General features: G+C 43.1%; 1 protein-coding gene across 3 annotated transcripts in view; it reads left to right on the forward strand.

The window, feature by feature from the left end:
• The window catches only part of LOC144101324 (dehydrogenase/reductase SDR family protein 7-like), a 36,779-nt gene that overhangs the window by 13,039 nt on the left and 6,790 nt on the right, over positions 1 to 16,950 (forward strand). The window contains exons 1-6 of one of the 3 annotated variants that reach the window (XM_077634427.1): positions 8,841 to 8,939; positions 9,318 to 9,513; positions 10,336 to 10,439; positions 10,884 to 11,106; positions 14,236 to 14,328; positions 14,658 to 14,810. In XM_077634427.1, the coding sequence (XP_077490553.1) occupies positions 9,342 to 9,513; positions 10,336 to 10,439; positions 10,884 to 11,106; positions 14,236 to 14,328; positions 14,658 to 14,810 (745 nt within the window). In that variant the 5' untranslated portion in view covers positions 8,841 to 8,939; positions 9,318 to 9,341. Of the gene's footprint in view, positions 1 to 8,840; positions 8,940 to 9,036; positions 9,149 to 9,317; positions 9,514 to 10,335; positions 10,440 to 10,883; positions 11,107 to 14,235; positions 14,329 to 14,657; positions 14,811 to 16,950 lie in introns of those variants that run through there. The other 2 variants (XM_077634426.1, XR_013307984.1) reach the window with 2 other exon arrangements.

Here is a 16,950-nt window from a genome sequence, read left to right on the forward strand (position 1 = left end):
CGACGCCGCCTGCTGCACCGTGCAACAGCACCATTCAAGGAATCACAATCCGTTGGCCCCAAAGCCCCAATCAGCCTCCGATGAGCGCGACGCGCCGACCTTGTCCTGCCCCTCACGACTCCCCGCACTGGGGTTATGATATTTAATTTGCAATGGCTGCTCACGGTGGAAGGGGGAAATGACCCGCCGACGCCTAACCTAACTGTGCTCCCTCAAAAGCATCGCACGCTCTGTGGGGCTGAGGTCGCTGAAATGCAGGCCGGAGTTTTTTCGAGAACTTCGTCGTCGGATTCGGGATCGATTGTAACGCTGGCAAGACGCTGGGGCAAATGTAAACGAAGTGACAGTAACGGCCCCCGATAAATGCCTTCAACGTGCGGCGGCGGCGGCTTTAATTTCGGCTGCTGCTAGACCGCAACGTTAGCCGCCAGAAATCACGGAGTCTGCGCTTACGTCACGTTTCACGTCACTCCGTCTTATGACGTCGTAAGAGTTCTCCGTGACATCATAAGAGTTCTCGAGTTTGGATCGGAGCGGCGGGAAAAGCTTTTTCAACTTTCAATCCAAATTTCTTTGAAATAAATCCATCTTTCACTCCCGGACAAGCGGCAACAAAGCCATGAAATGCCGAGCTATCAGACTTTGCTAACAAAAAAAAATTTGATAGGGTTCTCCTCACTGTCCCTTTAAGAGTGAAGACACACTACAGTGTACCTATGTTTGAGTTACTCTATCATAGCTGTGAGGTTTATTCTTTTCACACATCACTTGTTCATTCATCATCTCATATCCACTTGAAACTGCCCTGTTCTACAAAACTGCACTGTTCTACATTGCCATGTAGTATTGACATCAGAAGATTTTCCCTTTTTTGTGCAGTTCAAGTGAGTTAAGGCACAACTTTCTTAGGAGTGTTCAGATTGTTTCATTGACAACTTAAATATTTGCCCGGTTTTTTCTAGGCACGTTTAAGAATTGCTATGCTGTCCAGCATGTTGCATTTATTGTCACGATGCTCTTCTTTGTGTCTGCTTTTTTTCTTTCGTGGAGATTTTTTGCGGCTGACAAGTTAGCAAAAGTTTCCATTGTGCACTGACATCAAATGGCTGCTTATAACAACTAGTGAACAATTGCGCTACTTTTTTCATAGGCGAGCACAGTTGAACATTTTACACTGTGTACCTGTCTACCTCTATCTAATTTTTGCGTCTCTATTGAGCGTTTATATTGAAGTTTGCTGTGCTATCTGCGTTACCAGCCGTGAGCTCTCTCTCCTTTTTTTTTGGCAGTGTGAAAGTGCTCAGCTTAGGCCTCAGGGTATGGGACGACTAGAGTTTTACTGCTACTGCTTACAAGCAGAGCTTAGCTTGCACACGAGCAATAATTTTGCATGGTTATGTTATGATGTTGCCAGAGTGGATCAGGCAACCCCACAATATGATGAAGTGAGTAGTCTCGAACTCTTGGGTAATACTAGTGTGATTTTACCCTTTTGGCTTTGTAGTATTTTACGGTACGTTTGGTAGAGGCAGGAATTCTCAGTTGTGGATGTGTGAGGGGTTTCTGAACTGGAAGTGGAGTGCAGTTAGAAGAAATGATGGTGACTACTAAACAGGGCCACAAATTGGCCGTATTTTCTGGTATATTGAATTTAAGAGCTATTGTCATTGGCTGGAGGGGCTCCATGCCTCCGTTATCATTAGGCTTAGCCAATAATGAAAGAGGAGGGAACTCAAAAATGGAATGGAATTGATTTAGCAGTTGGCTGCTCCAGCACCTGGACACTTGAGATGCTTGGAAAGCCAGTTTTGATTGAACAGAGATGTCAGCTTAGATGCAGCGAGCAAAAAAGTGAGGATAAATTGTTTTATTTTTTTTTAATTAGGGGTACAATTCATGAATTCTGCGCCGCCCTTGCTAACCACACTATAAGGTCTTATCAACTTGAGAAAGCTATTTGATTTTTTCTTTTAGCAGTGTGGCTGTGATCAGACAGTAGATACTAATGGCTATTTCTCGTTAGGTTGTGTAGTTGCATCAATTTTGCGTTGAGTGAAAAAAAAATGCTCATTATTGGGGAGCTGAAAAGTCATTGTGGAGCAGCAAATGTGGTATAATCTTCAAGTTTCTTCACCACTGTCTTGCACAGCAACATCATTGGCCTAGCCATGTAAACAGAATAAGTTTAGTGAAATGCTTCATCTCCTAAACTGATGCTGTTGCAGTTACAAAAAACGAAATGCCTCTTTGTTACACAAGGCTGAAACCGACTTGAAATGCGTAATTTCTTGTTTTAATTTGTGAAGTCAATTTAATACATTCTGTCTTCAAGCCTGTTTGGACTCTCTGGTCAGTACCGTCACAGCACATTACCATAGTTCATACCTGCGACAGAGCTGTCACACTTATCTTGGCTCAGATAATCAGAGGATGCTCCTGCACCAGGAAATGCGTATATACCTGATAAACAGTTTCGATTTTTTTTTAAATTTTTATATTCCCAAGGTTCCTGTCAAGCGAGCAAACTTTTGGTTCCTAGTCTCACGCAATCTCAGTTCCTGTTGCCAAGTAGATATGCTTTTTAAGAATTGCTAGTCATTGTATTTGCTTTACCGAGATAAGGACATCATAGCTCATTCAGTGAGGGGCAGAGAGATGCCGATTTCTCTGGGAATTCAACTGCTGACGTGATGCATAGATGAGAATTCCTTGTTACTCATGATATGTGCAATAAGCTTCCTTTTGCCAAGATGTGCTAGTCTTGAAACAGCTGCAGCAAGAGCTGCTGACATAACTTTGCAGTTGTTTTTATTTTTACTTTTCTTGTTTTCTCTGCAGGCGATATAAGATGTGTTTTAATGTCCTCACGGAAAATAAAGTGTCAAAAATAAATCTGATCTACTCCTTGCATGGGCAGCTGTTTGGCCCTTTCTTGAGCTGGTATAAAGCATGCTGAGGTGTTCATCTTTCATTACCTGGAGAGGGAGCTATAATTGCCGCATTTGTAAAGATGACAGCAGTTTTTGCAGTAGCTGCTCAAGATAAGGCGTTAGATAAGACTTTGGTAGCTTCTAATAGCCCTCGCTGCTTTGATCTTTGCCTTCACACAATGCACTAAACCTGATACAGTACCATGACTTTGTGTTGCCTCAGTTGAATACGTGAAGAGGTTTTTAATCTATACTAAATGCTGTTTTTAAAGTTATTCTGCCCTCCTCTCCACATACTCTCCCTTGAAGAGGAGACAGGTGCCTGAAAAGAACTGCATGTAGTGGAGTCTTTCAGCATTGAAGGGACACCGAGGAGGACAACTCCGTTGAATATTTATTTAAAATTATTGATTCTTTGGCCGTTTTGTGGCTGTGTCCGTGTTCGAAAGCAGGAGACCCACTTTACTGCTGAGAAAATTGGATTGAAAAATTGAACCTTTTTTTTTTGTCACTAGATTGAAATTCGTGACATGTACAACAAAAAAGGACTCCGTGATCACTGTGAGGAAGTGAACGGTAGTGTGACCTAGCCTCTGGGATCCGAGTTCCAAAAATACTATTGATGTGACCACAGTTCGCTTATGGGAAATTGGTGGCGGCAATATCTGTCTTTCTTTTTTTTTGCATTTTCAAGCTGATAAGAGCCCATTTTCACTGAAACTAACTTCTTTGTCATTAGAACACTGCAATCTGTCAATACACGGCAACTTCAGTTCATCCTCATTGTCCCTTTAACATGAATTATTTATACTTTGTGCAGTTTTGTGGCTGGCTGACCTTTAGCTCGTTGGCAACGAAGCTGATCTTTGTGTGATCTGAGCCTGCGGTTCATGCTGGGAGTTGACAGCATGATCGTTTTTGTTTTATTGTTAACATATTATTATCACTAGACAAATTTTATGCCATTGTTCAAATGGCAGGCATTCTGCAGTGCTTTTATTCCGAGCGTTTGTTCTTATGATTGTTGCTATTATTATTTACTGGGCGAATTCGGTGCGGATGCTCTCATAGGCCAACAAGTAGTCCACGCTGACATTTTTGCTCCGTCTGCTGTGGAGCTTTGTTGGACATGTGCGTGACGTTTTATTCTGTACCTGACATGACAGCTTGCTATTACGTTTTATTGTGTCACAGGACCTTTCATCTCTTATTCTTGAATGTGCCAGCTTGTAAGTGTGCTATCTGTGTTGGTTTTGGCAGTTTTCTGCAAGCAGACTACTGTAGTTAGCTTCACTTTGTCTAGTCCTTTTTTTTTTCTAATGTTCCGACGTTCATTGCCAAAATTTTTGCTTGTTCTGTGCATTGCAAAATGCCGTTCTCTTGAGAGCATTTGTTCGCACACAGGGTAACCGTTATGGCAACTGATACATGACTCCCTTCTCTACAAGGCACAGCGCCACTTTCCAGTTAAGCTGCTGCACATAATGGCAAATGGTAGAAATATTTTTTAGAACATGAAAATTAAAACATAAACCACACACTGCACAAATTAGCACTGCACATTTGTACCTGTAAGACAGCAGTTTAATGGTTTCTTTTTTTTTTTTCACTCAGAAATAGCAGCATTCAATCTATTTCGTATCTTTCCTTGATATATACTACTTTCAAGGTCAGATTAGGGGTACTTTTGAGCCAGAATTGCCATTGAGAGAGTTTTGAGACGAGCTGGGAAGAATAACTGAAGTTGGGAACCAGTGCTCTTGAGAGAATTGAATTATTCGACAACTAACTAATCAGAGGCTGCGGATTTCAAAACAGAGCTGTAGAGGTGTGTTTTCTGGGAAATGCACTCAAAATCTCATTGAAGCAAAACACATGGTATTTACAGAACATTGTCATGAATCGAAAACTTTGTTAAATTTTGCTCTGCAGCCATCTGCTAAGAAACAATACCTTTGTTGCAATTTGGCAGATTCACAAGATGAACCCTTGCTAACCCATGGTCCACTGTACTGGTGGAAAGGCAATCGTCGTCCAAGCTGCCTCTGCTTTTTTTTGTTCTTTTTTTCTTTTTAGAGCGCTAAGGAAAGAGAAATGTTTGAATGAACTTTAGCACGTTCACACCAACACTTTGCACACGCCAACGAAAACAAATCTCTTTCTTGTGAGTGCGTGTGCATCACCTCAAGCGAGCTTTTTCACGGCATCTATGGTGTCCGTGTCGACCACAAGTACGTGTTTACAAGATTGTGTCCCGTTGTTACACTAGAAGGAAATGTCGCACAGCGCATGGGCCTTGATCGTGTCCATAATTACCCGTAAGCATTTTCTGTAAGTAGTCAGTTGTCTGTATCTTAGTACCCAGCCGCAGATCTGATAAGAATATTGGCTTGGAGGCAAGAATTCTATGCCTTTAAAGTTTTTTTTCCTCTCTCTCTCTGTCAAGTAGACGTAGTTTTGTTTTGATGTTCCTTTTCATATTCATCTGGTTAAAAGGAGGCCATATGAGACTCAAAATACAATGTTGACAGGGTTGATCACATCACTGAGTTATGAATAATATTAATTGTATTGCCTATAGGCATTCAAAGGTCAGATTCCGTAGCCAGAATTTGAAATACTCAAGTAGGTTGTTGTGAAAAGAACAATACCTACTAATTTTATAAGTGTCACTTTGTTAAATACAGTGGACTCTCATTAGTTTTGACTCATTTAATACAAATTTGAGTTCATTCAAACCGAAGCTTTGGTCTTGTAAACATTACCTGCATTAAAAAAGGCTCCCTTTAATTCTAACTCCCTGTAATCCAAACAAATTTCTGGCCCCCTTTAATTTTACTTATTAACTGTCAACCGTCCATAATTTCTACGTAGACCATGTGACCGAGGCAATATTTCAGAGCTGATGTACTAGCTGATACAACTAATTGAACTCTGCCTCACAGGAAATAGCAAACCTTCTGTAGCAGCACTGTGTTTGTTCTGGAATGAGAATCGTTGCAATTTTTTTTTTTTTTTTACAATGTTATGGAAGTTGCTGGAACGCGAGTGTCACATTTCCTTTTAGTGTTGCTGCAGGATACTTGACGGTGTGTTTCCCTCCTATCTACACCTCTGTTGAGCTTGTGATGGGTTTCCGTGAACGACTGTTATTTATTGCCGCCGCACTCATCATATTCTTGTACAAACATATCATTGTTTCTCATTGTGCCCAGTGTGAACAACAACCCCTATACGTCTGTTTGCTTGCCAAAAATGTGGGCCTTTTTGGCCCCTTGTCTACTTACCAATTGTAATGTGCCGATTGTGTGTATGTACTACCATTTCATATTGTTGGAGCATTTGTTTATAAATATGTCCAACCGCATATTCTCTTTGTGGCCTGTCTCACTTTTTTCTTTTTTGTTCTGGTGGGGGTGCATAACTACAATGGTTGTTATGATTTTGTTACTTTTTACTTTTTTTTTCGTTGATGTACAGTCATGGGCAAAATTTTGCAAGATGCAGGTACACCAAAACAGAAATCACTGCCCTGGTTTCCCATTCAGCTGATATTAGTTCCAGCAGGTGGGACTTAATGCTTCCAGGTTTTTCAGTGCACTCGTTTGCCTGACTGCTCTGAATCAATATTTTCTCGCAAACCCCTGCCAGTCCACAGTGAGAGCCGATTCATGTATTGTTAAGACACTGCAGTAAGGTAACCGTTGATGGGCTTTCTTGCATGAGACGTGGGAAGGATGATTCTGCATATCATCATCAGCAGCAGCCAAGTTATCTTCATTAGATGACAAAGGCTTCTCTCATTGGTCTCCCAACTAGCCCTGCCTTGTGTCAGGTGTGGTCAACCTGTCCCTGCATATTTCCTGACCTCATTTCCACACCTATGTCATTACTGCCTCTCCAGCTGTTTCCCTTCCTCTGGTATCCACGTTGTCGCTCTAGTTGACCAGTGCTTTTCTCTACTGTGCTTATTGTTCCCTTCCCAAGTCCTTTTCATTATCTTAATTTCAGCTACAGTATAATCAACTCACACAAGTTCTGTAATCCACACTGTTCTCTACCAGTCGCGTAAAATGACGAGATCTCGTTATTTCCATTCTCCGTTCAGTTTCAGCCAGTTCTTGTGACCAGAAAAAAACTTAGTCCATAGCTCTTTCTGACCGTGTTCACATTTGCACAGCATCAAAAGGCACATTTATTGCCGAGACAATTGGATTTAAAAATGTAACTTTCATCCCCCTCACTCGATTCAAACTTGTAAAAAGTTTTAGTGCTAACAAGATCAAACCACAAGAAAGACTATGCACGCATGGCCGGATGGAAGGTCGCACCTTATGTAAGCCAAAGTGTCGAGTGAAAAAAGTAGGAGAGATTCAGTACAAGGGTTTACGACAGAGCCAGCAAACTGGAATGCATCTGCAGGCATGCAGAGGCATAGCATGCCAAATCAGTTTTTTTTTAGTTTTTCTTTTCATTCGATTGGCTACAAGTGGTTAACTGTCTAAGAAAAACGAAAGAAAACTCCAGTTTGCTAGCTCTGTCATAAACCCTTGTACTACATCTCTCCGACCTTTTTCATGCGACGCTTCGGCTTGAATAAGGTGCAACCTTCCGCCATTGAAACCAGCTGACAGTTGGCGCCTGTGCTTGTGTGTGTCTCTTTCTTGTGGTTTATCTCTGCGCTATAACTTTTTAAAAATCCAAAAACAGCCAGTGAAGCCAACGCCTGTATTTCATTTTTATCTACCTTTTCTATCACATAAAAGCTCCATTTTCAAAGAAAGTGGTCTCTTTGTCATCAGAATGTTGTAATCTAATGATACAGGTCAACTTCAAATTCACCTTAACCTGGAAGACGGGTTCGATCTCGGCCGTGGCAGTCGAATTTCGATGGAGGTGAAATTCTAGAGGCCCGGGTACTGTGCGATGTCATTGCACATTGAGGAACCCCAGGTGGTTGAAATTTCCGGGGTCCTTCACTATGGTGTCCTCCATAGCCTGAGTTGCTTCGGGACATTAAGCCCCCCATAAAAAAATAAATCACCTCAGTGTCCATTTAATGTTACCGCTATTATTTTCCTTTCTGCCACTTGTTACGCTGTCCGCTGTCCTTGTTCTCACTTCACACTCTTTCGTTAGATTGCAAAGTTCTGACTTTTGTCATGTCTTTCGTTATATAGACTGCAAAGATCTGACTTTTGCCATGCACATGAATAATAGACTTCTTAAAGATACCGATAAGGTGCTGCCCATAATTTGGGAATGCCTTCAAAATGACTCTAGCCCATTCTTATTTTCTTGCCGTTATCTGTTTGAAAGCCCATATATATGCTCATAGCATATATGAAAGACATGACGTGTGCTCTCTTCCATCGCCTATCATAAACTTGCTTGTTCACCATGACTGAGCATGTTTAATTTTGCTTTTTCATGTCTACGCCCTGTGCTTTGCTTAGGCCCTCGGTCACATGATGTAATTCATTACCAGGGTTAATTAGCAGAGAAACATATAGCTAGCAAATTGCTGAGACATTCCCATTTAACAGTTATAGCTAAGTTTGCATATGGAAGCCTATAAGCTTCCATATGTTTTGCAATATGTCTGTAAGGTCTGACGCTTCCTCTAATTAAAGACGTGTTGTCTTTTTATATCTTTTTTGTAGCTCATGTGGAACGAATGTATTTGCAGATGCATCAAGGTTTCCGTAGATATTTTTGTAACTTGATCAATGGCACAAATGTGTGTCCAGTATCCCTAACGGCCGCGACAATTTTTACAGTAGTTGTTGGCTGCATGGTATTAAAGATACCGCGTATCCAAACCTATTGAACATATATAGAAACTCTACGCTTTTTAAAGGCTACCTCCCGTAAACTTAGCGGACAGCGAAATTCTGGCGAATACTAGGGACTGCTAGGGATATTTGGGCCAAGTGGGAGGAACCACCTGAGTGCGTTGCGGGGCAGCTGGCTTCCTGGGCAGCTTGTACTACACTACCATCTTTTGCCGTAAGTGAAAGAGCGTGTTGCGGTGCTTGCGCTTTCCCTCGTCGCTATCGCTTTTCCTGCAGTATCTCATCTGTATCTATGTCGCGATAGCGTAAGAGCTGATATTGAGAGGCGTTATACGGTTGATGCGCGAAAGTGGAGAGGAGTCGATTGGCACGCGAGTCTGTGTTTGGAATCCGAATCTCACTTCATCAGCCACGCTAGAGAATGTGATTACTGAAGCCCGCTCTTTCCTCGTGTCGCGCGTGTGCAACTAACCGTGAATTTGGACTATCTAAGCGGCGCGGGGACTTTTAGGCTTGCTCTTAAAGCCTAGCTTAAAGCCATCGAGGGAAAACAAAGAAAAAAAAAATGCCCGAATCGCCGTCGCGTTTGCAGGGCTTCCGGGCCGGCTGGTCAGCGATGTCGGGCGTGTTGTACTGGTTACGCCTGTTGGCCGGGGGCGTTTGCTTGCCCCTGGTGTTCCCGTACATCGTCTACAAGCTGTACCGCATGCACTGGGGCTCGCTCAAGACGGGCTGCCTTCAGGACAAGGTGGTCCTTATCACGGGTGCCAGCTCGGGCCTCGGAGAAGGTCTGTTTCGTTACTTTTTCTCGACTCTCGTTTTTTGCCGGAGATCAGCTTATGTGTCTTTCCTAAATCGTTGGTAAGAATGCATACGATGCTATTTGAGGCTCTCTATTAAGCGAATTGTGCACCAACGGCGGGCGAACGTCCGCAGCCGTGTAAACAAAAGCGCCGATCGATTGATTCGAGCCGCTGTTTTGCAGTCGCGCGCGGTGCATAGTCTGGTGACACATATATTATTTATCACATCAGCCTATAGCCTTTTCCACCTCGTATATCACCTGCACCTGATTGCCGCTGCCTTCAAATGTGCGTAAAATTACCTACGGCTGTAGTGATATAATTAAGAGCCGATAAAATTTCCCAATCTCGTGCACATGAGCGCATTTATTACGCGCAGCTAGTGCAGTGCGTGGCTTTTTGTAGCCGTTTTTGTTTTGTTTTTTTTGTACTCGTCATTAGGTACACGCGACCTTCAACGGACGGCGAACTCAAATTATAAGCCAGCGTAGCGAGTGAGACGATTTCGGCGTACTACGTGCTTCGCTCATGGTAGATCAGATTTTCCGGCGGTTGATAGGAGGAGGAAACTTTCGTTCAATAAACATTAAGGAGCCGAACAAACGGGATAAGATGTGTCGGCAACAAATAAGGAAACATAGTTCTGCAAACTTTTCATGCCCACCAGCTGTGGAATATGCGCGGACCGCGTTATTTAATTGTCTCTGACCGCACTGGCGTACGTTTCTCTAAAAAATCTGAGTTAATTATAAGGCTGGAGAAACACGGGAAACTGAGGTCTGTAATCGAGGCGTGTTTGATTTGCAGCCTTGGCGCACAAGTTTTTTGCGGCCGGTTGCAAAGTGATCCTGGCTTCACGTCGTGTTGCCGAGCTGGAAAGAGTCAAGGAGGATCTCCTCCAGTCTGTGCCGGTGAGTTATATGTAGTAATATGTGACACGTTTTTGCATGGACAGCACTGTAATTGCGTTCTATGATAAACAACTGGTGAAAGACAAAGCTTCACGTTGAAAGAACCTTAGCACATCCTCTGGCTTCTTTTTAAATGATGGAGGCATCAACTTTAAAGCACCGCTTGGGATAGCTACATTTTCATTACTTTCGCCGCACGTCACACAAAGCGTGCGATCTAGTCTGGCTGATATTTACTTTCACTGGTTGCACAACACCACTATACTGGTTGAAGTACGTATTCAAAGAAAACACAAGAGATATGATTCTGTTTTCAATCTCTTTTCGCTGTCGTGAAAATATAGTGCTTGGAGGCTCAAGGATATGATTCTGTTTTCAATCTCTTTTCGCTGTCGTGAAAATATAGTGCTTGGAGGCTCAAGTCTCATTTGTTGGTACTTGCAGCAGCCAACTGTGCAGCACACACCAGCTGTAGTCCAGCTGGACTTGGCGGACTTGTCGTCAATCGCAGAGAAGGCACAGGAGGCCCTACGTATCCACGGCCACATTGACATCCTCGTCAACAGTGGCGGCATCAGCTACCGCGGTGAAGCAGCGGACACTTCAGTTGAAGTTGATGTCAAGCTCATGATGGTCAACTACTTTGGGCATGTCGCGCTCACCAAAGGTGCGTACATTTTGTGGCAGCCAGTCAAATGGTCGGTATGTCAGTTGCTGAATTAAGCAGCAGCTCTGAAATGTCCAGAAGAGTGGTAGCATTAGCTTTTTTTTTTAGCGTGCAAAACTCTGCACGAGAATTGTATGCTTCAGTAAGTTCGTGGTCTGCTGGTTAAACAAAAATTTAGAAAGCGAGGAATGTCTATTATGGTTTCCCTTTTACATTAGGGCAATCATGTTTTGGCACATTGGCAGGGAGTGATAATTAAATGGCTTAACCGGCTACAGCTCTGCAATGTTTTCGGCATTAATGGTACTCTCATGCTGTTCATATTCAAACTTTTCCTGTATTCTCCTCCACCAGTCCATTCTGTGGCTGTTGTTGGTCACTGATGCAGTTTGTTATTGGATATAATCATGCTGTTTATCTACTCCAGTGCTGTTTCTTTGCCCGAAGACTTCCCATTTCATTGTAATTTCTCTGCCTGTCTGGGTGTGGAGGGCCCTGCAGGAGCAAAGATTGTTCTCCACGGTTTATTCGTCTTGCATTCAAAAACAGAAAACACCATCACCATCTTCAAACTTCACCATGAGTCTTTCTGCCCTCGTGTTCACTGTCTATATACTTGAGAAGTAAAATTGCTTTCGGTTAATAAAAAAAAAACTTTGAATTCCTGCTCCAGTTGTCACATGAAGTTAACCAAGAGTTTATCATGGTGTCTATTTACAAAATGATGACGTGCCATTAATTTCCAACTGCCTATTGTATGTGCCTGTCTACAAGGAGCACACTGGCCTGCTAACTCCTGAAAGCCACTGAATGTTTGCACCTTCCAGTGGGGTTTCACGGCTGATATGGCAAAATAACTTGCTACAAACTGGCATTTTCTTACCTTGCACTAGCCATAATTAGGCCACTTTATCTACTTTGACTTGGGCACATGGTTTTCATTGAGCCTTTGATTAATGCATATGCGCTTGCACTTTGGGCTCGTGTCGTCTCTTGTTTCTTCCACTACGTCCTGCGTTTTGTGCTGCTTAAAAATGGATGTTGCCCTTTGAGAAGTCTTCATATATCAGTCAGATTTACCAACTGTTGAATCGTAAGTCGTCTATGCCTCGTCAGTAAAACCAGTGAAAAATCTCATCTTGTGTGACTGCAACAGCTGTGTAAATAGTGTGTTTATCTTGAAGGGATATGAAGAAGTAGCTAGAAACAAGCTTGGGTAAGATGAATGAAAAGACGGTATGGATTGCAGACCAGGGCGTGATTGTATGCAGCCATGTGCAGTTGCTTTTCTTTTTGCATTTTTTCTCCTAATTGCGTTAGCAATTAGTGCTAACCAACTTTTTTTTCAATTTTAGCGCTTTCCATATTTCTCGGTGACTGGTTTATGCGTAAAAGGTACTGCTCGCTGTGCTATTTCTTCATGTTCATTTTGAAGCGTTTTTCACTCAAGTAATGTCTAGATTCCAAAAAATTTGTCACCCACAAACCGTGACAACAATCCACTGATGCAACAGGAGCAAAATATTCACTGCAATTAAGGGGGGGTGCGGCAGTTAGAACTGTCTTCGTTATTTACGTGTGAAATGTGACCAAACTTGGCAGAAAACATGTAACTCTTTATGCAGATTCCAGAGCTGCATTTTATTTTAAGCTAGCTGTTATGGTTGTATAGTTATTATAGTTAACATTCTTGTAAAGTCATCCCTGGTGCAGTAAAGCTATTGGTTATTTTTTTAAGGTTTCCAGTAATCATGAAAACAAAAGTTAAACTTCATCGTGCACTTTACATAAAAACATTTCGTAGAAAAATACATTTTCCATAAATATATAAAAAAATAGAAAAACTATTCTGCAAATATATAGAAAAATTGAGCATTTTATTGCACTACTCAATGTCTTCATTCGCAAGAAAACAGAATCAGTGCAATGTCAGTGCACGTTAAAGATCCCCAGGTGGTCGAAATTATTCCGGAGCCCTCCACTATGGCACCTCTTTCTTCCTTTCTTCTTTCACTCCCTCATTTATCCCTTCCCTTAAGGCGGTTCAGATGTCCAACGATGTATGAGACAGATACTGCGCCATGTCGTTTCCCCAAAAACCAACTATTATTATTGTTATTCTACTAAAGGGACAAGTGATAGCAATCGCAGGAAAAATGGAAGATGTAAAAATCGATCTTAAAGAGACCCTGAAATGATTTTGATGGTCGTATTCTAATGCAACAAATCTGTACAGGAGTTCTGTGCGAGTATTAAAGTCAAATTTAAAAGCTTTGCCTGGACTCTATAATTTACAAATAATTTTTTTAAATTTCTGCTCGCAACTGATTAAGGCGATACCTCACTGTGCGTTCTTAGCCGCTGGTACCTCGATGACGTGAATGCGGAATCTGGACAGGCTTTCTGAGTGGGTGTGCACAGTTGGCATGTGTGGCATGATGTGGTTTTCTTTATTTTTTTTTCTGATGCGTCAGCGCGTATGAGTCGACGGGGTTGAGGATGACCATCGTTTTTGGTTACCGATACCTTGGGTGTTAATGAAGCTAGCTTAAATATTTTTGCAATGCGGCGACAAGTGGCGAAATGTTGGAATGATGGAAGCACATGCACTTTTCTTAACCTCTGTAAATACCATTTCATTTTTCCTTTCACGTTTATTCCTTCATTTTTCTTGTTCGCCTCATTTGCTTTTGGTCAGAGAAATGCGTCACTGCAACCAGCGGAGGCTGCGGGTATCTGTTGTAGGGTGCGGTTGGTGAAGGCGGTCCTATTTAAAACATCGTGTATTTCTTGAGCATTCTTCATTGATAATACGGGGGACCAGTGCAGTTTTTCCATACAAAATTCATCACTTGAGGGGGTTGGAGTGACTGGCATCAAACCTGCCCTAGAACAAGGGTCCGCTCTATCAGCAGAGCAGCGAATGCATTCATTGTTTGTGCTTTTCATATGCAAGTAAACACAGTAGTTTGTGGTTTGCCTCCTAGAAGTTGCGGGAGAATTGGAATCTCAGCCACACATCACTTCTCATGCATACCAGCAACACACAGCATTCATTTCTGCAGCGGCTGCATGCTCGGAATTACAGCATTTACTTTTGTGGTTGGGTAATTTTTTTTTCTTTTTCAGCAATACTGCCTAACATGATCGAAATGAGGGATGGAACCATTGTTGCCATCAGCAGCGTGCAAGGGAAGATTGGCCTGCCATTCCGTTCAGCATGTGAGTGGACAGTCTTTGCTTGGCTTGGCATGGATTGTTAGTTGCAATTACTGAGAATTTGCTTGTGTCATTATTTCCTACCTCTTTGTTTTGTACTGTTTTTGTGTTGGTTATTTATTAAAGGAGTTTAGCAAGGTTGAACTCTGGCTTGTTTGAAAATGAGAATTTAACAGTGCTCGTTCTGTGTTGAGTTCGATCCATATTTACTCGAGCACATTCAAGAGTGCTCCTATGACTGGGGTATATCCAATGCTGAATGGTGCCCCATTTTACCCATTTCTTTTCCCATTGTTGCTGCTAACAGTAATGTGGTGTTTGCAAATTTTCAGACGCAGCATCCAAGCATGCAACGCAGGCCTTTTTTGACAGCCTGCTGTCTGAAGTGGCGCAGTACAATGTCCACGTGTGTGTGGTCTCGCCTGGGTACATCCGCACCAACCTTTCGATGAATGCACTGACTGGCACCGGAGCAGTGTACGGCGGTGAGTGTTATGGCTGCATACCGCAGTCTCAAAAACTGCAAGTTCAAAGCGACTGCGGGCTGACTTGTTCAAGCACTGTTCACGCCCTCTTTATCTGAACAAAATGGCCATAGAGTTGTACTCTCTGAACAATGTACACTGTTGTTCATATCATCCACCTTGTTATCCTGTTAAGGTAAAAGCATGGATAGCATGCACTTATAATAAGCACGTTGGCATCCTTTTCTTTCTCTCTCTTCATCTTTCCCACTCACCTTTAAAGAGTTCACTGAACTCTTCGGTTGAATAGTTTGATATTCGATTCAGTCCGAGTGTTTGGTGTTAGAAAACTCGAAGTATTTGTCTCGAGCAAATGACATTGCTGGAACGCTTGCTTTGTGTAGTTTCGGTTCAGTGTGCCTCCTCCAGGGTGGCGCCGCGGTGCATGTGCAGCCAAAGCCCGGACTCCATGGACGCTTTCTGGGTGTACGCCCTGCATGCCTGCATTCCCGCACGTATGTCGGAGCCAGTCTGCGCATGCGCACAACAGCACGCGGGAGCATGCCAGAGCACGGTGCCCAGATCTGTACCTGCCTTGGCTAGTACAGATCGCACCAAAACCAACATGGCTGCGTGCATCAGTTGGAAGACAGGCCGCTCCCTTGACTTCCGTGAAACGAGTATGAGCTGACTGAAGCTGCTGCAGGTGCTCTTCTGGGCATGAAATTCGCTGATCGTGCGCTACGGTGGCAGCACGAGAGGGAGCCAGCACGAGGCACATGGAGATGGCTGCCCCTTTCCGACGGTTGATGTAGGATGGCACTGCGTGCGCCCAGCCGGTGTTTGTAGAGTCACCGCTTAAAAGCTACAGCTGCGCAACGGCGAATCGCAGTTAAGAGTAGCATTCAGAGGTCCATACTCCGCACGTAGGTTGACTCCCCCAATTTCTGACGGCCATTTTTGCACAAAGTTGACAGAGCTTCAGTGAGTGCAACAACGCTTCAGTGCACTCTGGCTTTTTTTTATTTTATATAATGGCCTTAGGTGTTAGAAAAATACATTTTGAAAATGCCTATTGTGCCACTCAACCAAAGCTCGAGTGCTACAGTGCAGCACTGAAACAACTGGCACAGAGACAAGAGACACAAGTGCTGGAAGGTTGAACTGTTCTAGGGTGCCGTTGAAATATTTTGTGTGCTAGAAATAATGGAAATATTCACTTCAAACTTGAAAACCACTATTCGCACAGGCGTAGAGTTCAGGGCTTCATGCCTCAGGAGCACATGCGTCATCATTGCATATGTCCATACATTGAGAACATATAATAGCTTAGCCGTCAGTGTCTGTTCTGGACTGATTACTATGTCCAGGAAGTAGTGCAGTGCAGCATTTTTTATCCATTATCCGGATTGCCCTCTTGGATTTTGTGGAGACACCTTCGGTGTCTGCAGTACGTTGTCCTCTCAAGGGTGGCTTTGCATAGATTCAAAAGTAGAGGTGTGGACATGAGTAAACGGAGCACGCTATTCCGTTCTAAGTGCAACCACACCTTCCCTATCGGAAATGAAGAAGCATTGTCTGCACCAGTGTCCGCTATCAGCATACACATACTGTAGCTTGCAATCTTTATTCAGGCAATTCGTGAAAAGCGTTAGAAGTGCATGCTCTGTTCACTTTTGTCCGCACCTGTACCTCACTACATCTTTCCAAAGTCCTGTGAAAAAACACAAAGAGGTAGAGAGGAAGGAGGAAGGCTGACCAGAAGAGAATTCTGGCTGGCTACCTCGCACAGAGAAAAAGGGAGCAAAGAAAGCGAGAGGTTGAATGCTGCAGTGTTCCCACCTGTTTAAGCGCAGTGCCCTCAGAAAGTGGAACGGTGCTTGGCGTGCCTGCCGAGGGCTGTCTACTGCAGCAGTCCCACCATCCGAGAATTCTCATCTTCGTCAGCAGGCAAAGGCCAAGAATTCCAACTGAGCTGAGGTCTTGCATAAGCACTAGGTTCAGGCAGTTTGGAAATTGGCCGAGGCTTGTTGCTTCAAGAAAAAGTAAATGTCTGCATGAGCAGTCCTTCATATTCTCCGCATGAAGCAGAGGTGTCATCAATGGAGCTGGTGATACCAGTGGAAACATGCTTTTTGATATCTGCTTTTTGTTTTTCCTT

The sequence above is a fragment of the Amblyomma americanum genome, chromosome 8 (genome assembly GCF_052857255.1).
Source record: "Amblyomma americanum isolate KBUSLIRL-KWMA chromosome 8, ASM5285725v1, whole genome shotgun sequence".
NCBI classification, from domain to species: Eukaryota; Metazoa; Arthropoda; class Arachnida; order Ixodida; family Ixodidae; genus Amblyomma; species Amblyomma americanum.